Source organism: Aplysia californica, unplaced genomic scaffold, assembly GCF_000002075.1.
Source record: "Aplysia californica isolate F4 #8 unplaced genomic scaffold, AplCal3.0 scaffold00036, whole genome shotgun sequence".
NCBI classification, from domain to species: domain Eukaryota; kingdom Metazoa; phylum Mollusca; class Gastropoda; order Aplysiida; family Aplysiidae; genus Aplysia; species Aplysia californica.
Window position 1 is genome coordinate 1287944 of NW_004797306.1, and position 11656 is coordinate 1299599.

At 38.7% G+C, this 11656-nt stretch overlaps 1 protein-coding gene across 3 annotated transcripts in view; it reads left to right on the forward strand.

The window, feature by feature from the left end:
- The window catches only part of LOC101847472 (cytosolic carboxypeptidase 1), a 34152-nt gene extending 22773 nt beyond the window's left edge, over positions 1-11379 (forward strand). For all 3 annotated transcript variants that reach the window (XM_005091829.3, XM_005091828.3, XM_005091830.3), the window contains 13 exons: positions 93-289; positions 957-1103; positions 1733-1814; positions 2103-2259; positions 2575-2807; positions 3787-3940; positions 4358-4429; positions 4822-4930; positions 5617-5746; positions 6507-6644; positions 7389-7565; positions 8517-8671; positions 9560-11379. In XM_005091829.3, coding sequence (XP_005091886.1) covers positions 93-289; positions 957-1103; positions 1733-1814; positions 2103-2259; positions 2575-2807; positions 3787-3940; positions 4358-4429; positions 4822-4930; positions 5617-5746; positions 6507-6644; positions 7389-7565; positions 8517-8671; positions 9560-9710 — 1902 coding nt within the window. In that variant the 3' untranslated portion in view covers positions 9711-11379. The remainder of the gene's footprint in view (positions 1-92; positions 290-956; positions 1104-1732; positions 1815-2102; positions 2260-2574; positions 2808-3786; positions 3941-4357; positions 4430-4821; positions 4931-5616; positions 5747-6506; positions 6645-7388; positions 7566-8516; positions 8672-9559) is intronic.
- The last annotated feature ends 277 nt before the right edge of the window (positions 11380-11656 follow it).

Sequence of the window (11656 nt, forward strand, 5' to 3'; positions counted from 1 at the left end):
TAAGTCATTAATTAAAAGATACTTTGGCCAAACGTTTTTCATCTTGATATGTTTGTAGTTAAATGTGTGTTTTGTCTTGGGTCTTTTTTCAGGGAACTCTGTCCAGCAACGAAGATCTTGATGGGGAATTTTGTGAGTTCATTCATGATGCCCAGCTGTATGGTCAGATGGCTGCTGACACATTTAGTGTTCATCGTTTCCAGAAACTAGCTTTTCCTGACCTGTATGGAGCAAAGGGACACTCAAAGAGAATGGAAAACCTTGTCTCTCGAAAGTTTGGAGTTCAAAGGTACTCTAACAGTTTGTGCAAAAGTTGATGTTCAACTGCTCACCATTCTAGATTCTATCGGCTAAATTGGCTACTGGAAAAGTTGTATAAGTTCTAATGTTTAGCTCTTTGTTATTCATGAAAATTGTTTTAAAATATACTAATGGTGTTCATAAGTATAGGCTAAAAAAGAACCCCAAAGAGTTAGTTTGTTAGTCTGAAGCTTTTACAAAAAGGTTAAAAGAGTTTTCCAGTGATCAAGGACTGACATACTTATAAATATTATATCAAATGATTCACAGCCCATCATTTCTTTGACCATCATGTTTATCATGTTACTACCTTTCAGAGGGTATCTCAGTTTAGCTGTAAAGCATCTGAATGGCATTTATTAAAAATATTATGAATTCAGTTCCCTGTCACTGTTGAGCAGGATGGTGTATCCTTGTAAAAGTTGAGAAAAGTACATAATCCATTTTCTTTCTATTCTTTCAGCTGAAAATGTGTACAGAGCACTGGTCTATGGCAGCCAGAAATAACATGTTTTGCAATGTTTTGTATTGTATACTATGTGATGTTTATGTAACATGTTTTTGACTTTATGTACACATTTTCCTAGCCATTGCAACCCAAAATTGTTCCGAATTGATGAATGAAAGTGATATTTTTCTTTTTCGTTTCTTTTCAGAATGAAAATATTTGAAGATATTGACAGAATGATACATGAACAGTACCTTGTTGACCGTGTGGTCTACGACTTGGACAGGATCATAGCAGAAGCGGGAGACAGTTACTGTGGGAGCAAATCAAATCTGTCCAACAGGGACGAACTCAGGTGAGTGAGAGGAGGGCAAGTTCTGTGAGAATGTTGATGTTTTGCTTGGTTTGTCTCTGTAAGACTTTTGTCTCTTCATTTTTCTCTCATTCTAGTGGTAATTTTTTTTTGGGGGGTATAGAATCTGTTTTCTTCTAAATGTTTTGTTTGTTCTGATACTCTGATGAATGACAATTATTACTGGTGCAGCTATAAACTATTTTACCATGTTAGCAAAGTTGGGACCTTGTGTAACTTCATTATTAGCCATCTGTGTCCAAGTGAAAGAAATGGAGAACCCCCTTGCGGCTGATCTGGTCTTTTTAGAACAACATCTCGCTCTTGTGAGGCTCCATACCGGCCAAAACTCCTCATTGCTCCCTGAAAGAAAATTGAAGGTTATGAAACCTCCACCCTGGCTGTCGTTATGGTCAAGAGGACCGGGCTGTCTACATGTCTCCATGTTGAGCTATGACAGAGTAGGGGGGATCTGTTGTCTTAGTTCTTGCAAGGAGCTTGGGAAAAGTTTTAATCTTTTGCTTCATGTGGCCTGAAGTACGGCTGTGCAACAGGAAAATGAAAAATGATTAATGTTTTTGAAAAATCATAGCGTGGCTGAAGAAGTTAACAGCATTTGAAATGTATTTCAGGGTTGGCTACATAGACCAGCATTCAGAGGCCCTCAAGTTTAATGCTCAGTTTGAATGTGGAAATCTTCGAAAAGTGATTCAGGTAAACATTTTTCTTGATTTGAATAGTCACCTTTGTTTGTATTTTTGCCCAGCTGTTACAAAGCTGCTTTTTTTAGTTCTCACACTTGCCCTTCTGTGTATCTCCACATTACTTTCATTTGAGGTCCATCCTTTTTTGTAGTGCAGGTTTTGCAAATTCCTAACTCAGGAAGCATTTCTTTCCTCACATCTTTTTATACGTTTAAGTGCATGCTGAGTTAAAGTTGTCTTTAATTTTGTATGTATATGTCTTCATTTTGCATGTATATTTCTTCATTTTGCATCACAGGTGCGACAGCATGAGTATGACCTGATTCTTTCTCCGGACATCAACTCCAACCACCACCACCAGTGGTTTTACTTTGAAGTCAGCAACATGCAGTCTAATGTGCCTTACAGATTCAACATTGTCAACTGTGAGAAACTCAACAGCCAGTTCAACTTTGGTGAGTTTTTGCTCCCAGCTTTTGATTCTCTCAATTATTGTTTTATAGCTGCTTGAAGATTCTTTTTCTTTTTGTAATTCATTTTTGAGCTAGTCTTTTAAAAAATTAATCTAAAGTCATTATTTAAAAGGAAGGGCAAAAAGGGGATAGGGGGTTGAGGTGGGTGTCTCTGAAGAGTGGTGCTTTCTTCTAAACAGGTGAAAGTAAATTGTTCTCCGAAGATTGTTTCCTTTGTTTCGGTTCTTGCCTTGAATATCTCATTACTGAACATATATATGACTAAAAAACTAATTTTTTATCACTTTCTTTGTGTAGGAATGCAGCCTTTGATGTTGTCTGTAATGGACTCCATACAAGGCAACCCTTGCTGGACGCGTGTTGGAAACGACATCTGCTACTACAAGAATCATTTCATCCGCAACCCCAACACCACAGGAGGTGTCAAGGGCAAGTCATACTACACAGCGACCTTCACCGTCACCTTTGAGCACAGTGGAGACATTTGTTACCTCAGCTACCACTACCCATACACTTACACTCAACTGAAGGTATTTATTAGTCTTTTGTGGAGTATAGATTGGTATGGAAATATTTATCTTTTTGGAGCAAAGGTCTACAGAATGTTGTTGCATCATGTTGCACACTACTGAGTACTGTGTTCCCACCTGCTGTGCTTATAAATTGGTATGATCTTTCTGTTCTTTGTTATAAAGGAGTTTCCTTGCTTTTTTAATGTTCAGTTATTAGTTTGTTGTAAAGTGAGTAGAAGATTCTTTGAATACCTCTTGTCACATCTTATAAAAATACCAGTTTCGATGGTCATGGCTTACAATTATCGAAATACATCCTTCTCAAGACAAGAAAAATTTCATTTTCTTAAATTTAGAGAGATGTAACAGTCTTTCAACAAGCTGTCTTTAAAAGATCATGTTTATTTCCAGTTCTGTAAACAAGAGGCTGGACATAGTATTTCTGAGGCATGATGGTGAAATCAGGTGCTCATCAAAATAATGAAATCAAAGAAATCGGCATTTTCTTGGCCATTGGGCAGTTTTTTCCTGATTTTCCTTTTTTGGCTGAACACCCTTTATGTCTATTGAAAAACACAGTTTTGTGTGGATTTTACCTTAAAAACATTGGTTAAAGTTAGAACCACAAAAAATGTAAATTTTCAGTTTTCAAGGACTCTCAGGCTATGGACGTTACCAAACTTTGGCGACTATTTTCTATCTAATTTTACCTCTGAAACCAGGTGACCTAGACCTCCTTCAATCACAAATATTTCAACTTCTATTCAACATAGATGGATATTTATTTCACCAAAAGAAAGGCAAAAGATGACACCAATGACCCTATATCCCCCAAAATTGACAAGCGCTTGATTCCACTGGGCCGTGACACATTTTTATAGCTTTAGGTTTTTTTCAAAGGAACTGGTACTGAGGTTTATTTCAACGGATGCACAACTGAGTGTGTTTTTCACAGGAGGAAATGCATTGATATACAAATTATGTTCCCTCTCCTCAGACTCATTTATGTCAGTGGGAAAAGACGCTGGACTCTAATCTGATTTACTTTCAAAACCAAGTGTTGTGCAAAACGTTAGGAGGAAATGATGTGCCTGTCTTAACAATCACCGCTCAGCCTAAAGGCGTGGACAGGGAAAGCCTGGAGGAGTTCAGTGAGTCCCCTGTCTGTGTGCATCCTCTTTTTTTTGTAGTGTGATGACATGGGGAGAAGATTCTGTGCTGATCGGTAGTTTCCTAGCTTTTGAGAGAAAGTCATGCAGGTTTTCATTCCTGGTGTAATTGACACAATGAGAGCTGAATACTTTCCATCTGCACTGGGGCAGTAAGAAAGAGTACTGTAACAGGTAGTATGTAGTATCTATGTACAAAGCTTCTATTGCCTATATTAACATTCTTGTCAAGTGTGCTTTGACTATATTCGATTGCACCTTCTGGTATTGAAGCATGCCTTTTGTTTTTGAGAATATTTTTTATGCATGATGTTGTTTAAAGTCATCGTATGTTAACATATAGATATCAATATCCGTAAATGAAGGTATTTTATGTTGATGCTGGTTTTGCCCCCCCAGGGAGTCGTCCGTACATCTTTCTCAGCGGACGTGTCCATCCAGGGGAGAGTAATGCAAGTTGGATCATGAAAGGTGTGATCTCGTTTTTGTACTGATGTTATTTGTTTGTAGTGTTTTCAGTCCTCATTTTTTTAATGACTCTTATTAATGATATTTTTAAAAATCAAAGATTTCACGCTGTCTTACCAGTTCCAATGTGAATTAATCATTTGTGGCGTGCACGATTCAGGTCTTTTAGAATTGATGTTAACAAAAGCTGCCCGGTTTTGGGAATACATTTTTTAAGTCTGTGTTCATAATCCACAAAGATGAGGGGTACTCTTTTAGACATTGTAACAGTATGTTTTTTGGGATGAATTGTAAGACCTGTATGTTTGGTTTATTGCAAGCTTATTATTTTCAAATGAAGTTGTAGTTGATCACTGACGTTCAAGGGTTTATTACATTATGCATTCCTGTTTCAGGCACAATTGATTTCTTGCTGAGCCGCAAGCCACAAGCACAACAGGCAAGAGAGATGTTCATCTTCAAGATCGTCCCTATGCTCAATCCTGACGGAGTTTTAAATGGAAAGTATGTTTCATCATGTGAAGGAGTTCCTCATTTTTTGTTTTACTTTTATAATGATAATAATACAGTATAACACAGATAAGTCGAACACAGAAAACTTGAAATCACGCATCTGTTGAAATGTGCCTGGAGTCCCCTTTTTTTTTCTTATTTATCTTTGAAAGATATCCCTCGAACTATGGATCCCTCGAACTACCGAGGCCGGTCCCGACAAATTTGAGCTCTGCGTGTTGTACTGTAGATAGCATTTGAACGGCGCAAAGTCCTGCTCAACAGCAAGCTCTATGCTCTTTACAATCTATATTATTATCCCAGCTCACCTGGTAGCATTTTGAAATGGTCTCAACTTTCTGGGAAGTATATAGTGCAAGCTGCCATTTTTTAAAATAATTGCTAAAACACTAACATACTGACAAGATCTTTTGCTTTATAGAGATAGATTACAATTCTGGAAAAGAGTTTTAGTGTAATATGTTGCCAGTGCAGCTCTTGAAATGTGCTCTGTTGACATCTGATAACATGAAAAATTGTTTGTCCTTTTTTAAGGGAAACGTGTCTATATTAGCAGTAAAATTGTGAAAATGTGATTAGCTCATTTACAGTACAGTTGTGTGATGTAATGTATCAGGTTTTGTGCTCATTGTGTACTTAATTTGGACGCAGGGTACAAAGTTGATTGTTGATTTTAGTCACAGATCGTCTCTAGTTGGAGAGGATCTGAACCGACGCTGGGCGAAGCCGTGCTCCATTCTTCATCCTACCATCTATCACACAAAGGGTTTACTACTTTATCTGAATATGATCAACAAAACACCTATGGTAAGATGTGTGTAGGTTATTTGTTTTAGTAAAAGTTTTACGGCACTTCCAAAAGAATTAAGTCATATAAATGCCAAAGATAAGAGGTGTTACCAGAGAGTAACACACGAAGAAATGAAGTAGGAAAGATGAGGAAGAGGGATGTTTGATAGAAAAGAACCACCCAGCCAACACAACTGTGAGTGATGTAATTTATTGACCAACAGTCCTAATAACTTGTCAAAGACAACCGCACAAATCTCTTATTGTTTGATGCATAGCCATAAATCACCTGGAGGGAATGTATTAAAAAAAAAAAATGTAACAACATAACACCCCCCCTCCCCCCACCAACCACCCTTTTTACCCTCCTTTCAAAAGAAAAAAAATCATTTTAATAGGCTTTGTGGCGGCCTGCGACCAACTTCTGGTGAGAGCCTCTTAAGGGATTTTTTATTTTTTTGGCTTCATTTTCTGCTGACCTGCCCAAGACGCTTTCCTTTCAAAGATCACTACTTTTTTCTTGGACAAATGGTCGTCATCTTGGATTGGTTCTATTGTAAAAGTAAACCAAGATTGAAAGATTGCTGAGATATTCTAGGGGGGATGGGTTGAAGAAGCCTTGCCTTGTCCTTACACAGCACAAGATCGTTCGCTGTTAATGAAATGCTTACAAAGGTTTAGTAAAAGTAAAGATCTTTTCTGTCACTCCGATATCTCTGCTGTGTTTGTGAGAAGTATGTACATTAAATATGGGGTTGTTTTTTTTTCACGTCTCCAGGTCTACTGTGACTATCATGGGCATTCAAGGAGGAAAAACATCTTTATGTACGGTTGCAGCCCTGCTCAGTCCTGGATTGCTAATGATACTCAGAACCCAGTGTGCACAAATGGAAAAATGAATGACACAAGTTTTAAGGTAGGCATCTTTCTGTCTGGGACATACCATAAGACACTGATTCGATACACTTTAAATAAACTATTACTGTAGTTGTTTTTATGATGGTGATGAAGCATGGGGGGTAGTGGATGGGGTATAAATCTCTCTCAACAGGTCAACATACGGATTCGCACAATACCTACCCAGTTCTTTAAATTGAAGGCGAGCTTAATTAGTATGCATTGTTATATACTCACTGGGTTACAATATGATTCCTTTTATTTCATTCAAATTGCTTGTCAGCTTTGGTCCTTATACAACTGTCAAGCAGTATATTGGCCTCACTTGAAAGTATATCGTGGTCATGTCGGGGAAAATGAGAGTCTTCACCTATTGTAATCCCTGTAAAGCAGAAAGAGTTTCTAATTTTTTTTGCTGCCGCAACAGTAATCTTCCTTTATTTCCTGAGGCTGTCTGCAAAATTAACTTTGGACTTGGACGTCTGATCGGCGTAAGACTCCACCATGTGCCACTGTGGAAAGTGATGTGTGATGGAGTCTTACACTGAGCAATCAAAATACTTTTGGCCAATTTTTTGGAAAAGGGTTCTGAAAAATCATTGCAAGAAAAGCAATTCTCAAATTTTTGAAAGACATTTGATTATAATTTTTAGCTAAGGCATTTCATAACTTAAATGAGCTTACTCTTGAAGGCTTTGAAAGCGTGATGTCTCCCACAACTCAAACTGCAAATTAATGTTTTACTATTCTCTCTACCCGTCAGGCCCTTCCCCGCTTACTTCACAGCAGCTGCCCCTCCTTCTGTCAGCAAAACTGCAGCTTTGTTGTGGAGCGAGTGAAAGAATCCACGGCACGAGTCGTGGTCTGGCGACACATTGGGGTTGTCAAGTCCTACACAATGGAATCCAGCTACTGTGGTTGTGACCAGGGGAAGTATAAGGTATTGTGGAATGATGCCTTATTGAAATAAGCACATGGGGGAGGGATGGGGTTGGATACAAGCCCATTTCTTCAACTGCTTTCAGTTTACAAACTTTTAAATAATTTGTTGCTTTTTTCTGTGCTTTTGATTTTTTTTCATTAGGTGTCCCTCACAGTGATAATAGCAATTGGGAAGATATGAATTGTGTTTAGATGTAGGCACTCTCCATATTGCTTCCTCATTACCCGTTACATCCATTTGATGTTACAGCTGATTGGAGTACAAGTTGATTTTTTAAAACTTTTGAACCTGAGTAAAAGTGTTCTATATCAGGTGAAGGTTTCATACAAAGGTGAAAGACTGATTGAATATCACACTAACTAAATTAGCAGGCACTCTTGTTCCAAGTTAACATCTTTGCCAGATGGGGGCCCAGGACATGCATGGCTATCGTTCCTTTTTTCTCTCTCTTCTAGCTATCAAGTATTTATCTGAAGCTGGGTGAACAGAGGGAAGTAGGAAACTGTATGTTTTGTAAGGATACAGTATCCTCCAAGTCCGCATGGGGAAACTAAGTCAGAATCAGATCTCTTAATTGTCAGCCTGGCACCTTCACCATTTGAATGAGACTAATAGGGCTGTTATCTACACGTTCAAGCATTCTGAAAGTTACTCAATCATGAATGCAAAGTTATGTTCAAGTCATATTTTAAAAGAAACATATACACTGGTATGTGTTTCAGAATTTTAGAAATTAATTACCAGTGGTTCATTTGTCCACACTGAAGCATATGTCCTGGAGGAATGGGTTATTTATTATTTTCTTTTTTATCTTCATGTTTAAGTTCCCCTTGTTCAAGCTCAGGGGTAACTGACTGCAGGTTATTTTTATCTTATGGTTTTAACCAGAAATTTCAATATCTGTCTTGACAAAATCAAACGCGTTCCATCTTTTTTTTTTTTACCCAGGACATGCACATGAACACCAGCATGCTGGAAGAGATGGGTCACAAGTTCTGTGAGACTCTGGTGAGACTAGCTCGACTGAAGGGTGCCTACGACCAACAGATGCCTAACCTTGACCCTGACTCGGGTCTCACTGGAGCTATGGCGGAAGAATATGGGTAAGATCGCCTGATTCTATTGAAAGGGTGTAGCTCTGATGCTTGTTTCATCACTATGTAGGTTGTTGAGCAGGTAGAACCCGTCACAATTAATGCCTCTTCTTTGATTGCTCGGTATGGAGAACATTGAAGCCGGGAAGAAAAAAAACCCCTGGTTTTTAAAAACTGTTGTTCTGTTGTTTGAGTGGAGAGATTTGAAAACTTCTCAAGTGTCAAGAATGCTTCGCTAGGGATTCAGACAGGTTCATGCGCACTGTAGACAGCATTCCTACTGTAAGCACTGATTTTCAGCTAAGCTGGTTAGCTAGAACACGGCAGTCTCATGTCTCAGTGTTACTGGATTTGCAGGCTAGATCTAGCCTACTTTTGACGTATTTTAGATCCTGGATCTTCTAATGTGTCTCTTTTTTCACTTTACTCATCGCCCATCTTACTCATAATCTCGTAAACTTGCACATCTAAGTCAGAAAATGAACATTTTCAGCCTTTTTAAAGTGATATTGGTATTTATGTTCTGCGAGAGCAGGTGGTTGTCCGCAAGACTAGACCTGTGTTTATCATTAACAAGCCTGGCAAATGTGGTACAGATATGGGCATTTTTAATTCCCAAATACATATCTACGCAGGCATTTTCCTTAACCTCCGTACAGAAGAAGTAGAGCCAGGTGATCCGTGTGACATACAAGTATTGTCATACAGGCACCCAGGAGAGGTAATTTTGGCAACTTCCGTGACGTCCATGGTACGGCACAAAGCTAAAAATTACGCTTTTTAAAATGTACCTGGTATGCCATATAAGGCAGCAAAGGGGTTAAGGTTTATTTTCCTGTCAAGTTTTTATTGAGTTTTTGATAACTTATCTAATTAATTTTTTTTGTCTGTTGACAGTGATGACCTGGCAGCTGGAACCAGCAGGGTGTTCCAGGGCAAAGATGATCCGCTCAACATGGAATCTCTTCTGAATGCTTCTGAATCTGATGATGATGACGATGATGAGGATGAGGAAGAGGAATTTGATGATGACCTATTAGATCAATAACATTTCAATTTCAACATGTTGTTTCGAATGATGAGGGTGAAGATGAAGGAAAGGAATTTTGTTTTGACCTCTAGACTAGTCACTTTCAAGCTAAAACTAAAGTGTTTGCTTAGGAATAATGGAAATCCTGTCAGTGTTTAGTGGTTTGCACTATAGTGGTGTCTGCCTAGCACTACTAACAGCGACCCCATTGGGAAGCAGCTCTTGTTTGTTGTTAGGCGGAGATTGTGGCTAAATGAATTTTCAAAAGGGGAGGCATCCACTTATTTCAGACATGTACCGGTACTTACAATGTGCGCTCACACGTGCATGAGTCCTAATCACTTGTTGTGGTGATGTTGCTGCATCAGAAAGTGACAAAATAGGCAGCATCAGCTTTCAAGTGAGCCAATGTTCATTACAGGGCAGTTATGTTACATACAGTAATTAAGACCCCCAACTAGTAGACTTCAAGAAAGACGGCTCATGACGAGAGGGTGTGAACTGATCTCCTGTCCCCTGTGTAGTGTATTTTTCGCCAGAGTATGTGTTGTGAGGAGATAGACGAAAGGAGGAGGGATGCATTCACTATGAAATTATAGGTAATTCTTGTTGTTAACACTGTTCTGAAATTGTCTAAAAAAATTTTGTCAGATAGATATTAGCAGCGAAGGTTACTGTTGGAGGAAAATGCTGTCAAGGGAATATTTATATGTGGGAAAATTCCATTTTGCATGACATGTTTAGGTTGCTGTTGTACAGAGGTTGCTCTTATGTTGGTTGTTGTTTAGTGGACACCACTGCAATTCATTTTCCTCATCTGAAATATCTCAATCTGTTTCCTAATTTTGTCCTTCGGTTGTTCAGTATCTGTGCCATTTCCATGCTATTAAGTTGATAGTATACTTGTATGTTAGTCCATTACTTCAGACATACTGAAGGATGATAGTTCAAGTCAGGGTCAGTACAGTACTGTGGAGATATTTTGTTTGTTACGTGTTTTAGGGATGATAAGTCAATTACAACCAGCCGGCTTGTTAGTCAAATGCGACTAAGAGTAAATTCTACTGATTTTTATGTGCCTTTAGATCATCTTAAAACAAACATGCATTTAGACCTGTGTTCATAGTAGCTGTAGTACAAGCTCATCATAGCGTGCTTGCAAAAATCTAAAACTTAGTTTTTAGACTGTGATAGATATATGTCATGTTTTGCATCAACTTTTGAAAGTCAAATCATTTGTAAGAATTTTTTTCATGACTAGGCAAGTGTCAGTTTCTTTGTTCTTAGTCTTGGAGGCAGTGATCTTTTTTTTTTTACTCTGAAGTGTTGAGAGTGCAAAATACAGTAATGGATATTATCTGTGGAAACAAGGTGTATGTAAATGCTGACTGAGGGGGTCATATGGTTTCCTTTGTTTCAGTACAAAATATACCTATAGTATTGATTTAGTTATACGTTAGTCTCCGCCTAAACGCAAGGTGCTCGGGAGGGCTCCTTAGAGTGTATTTATACAGAGCATGCATTTACATGAACCTGTGCATAGGGAGGAAAGGACGCAATCATCTCAATTCCTCGATATTCTAGTGACCGCCCTTGGGGGTGAGGGTCACTTACGCCGATTATGTGACGACACGTGACTTTTATTAAGGATTCCCCGACTGCGGTTAAGAATAATGGGTGGGGGGGGGGGGGGGGGGGGCAGCAGAAAACAGACTCAACGTAATGAATGCACCGTAAAATGTCGGGAACAGATAGCCTAAGAGGAAACTGTTGGTGATAGTCTTACAGATGACGGCCCAGCCACATGGCTTTCCAAGCGACCACCCCCGACTTTAAATTCATGAACAACATCAGAGTCGTAGATCTCTACATTCAGAGAAACATTTCTTTTGTTATTCATTGAACGAGTATGTTATAAGTTCTTCAAGCGCAGCTGACTAGGCTTACTTGACTATAGACTTATA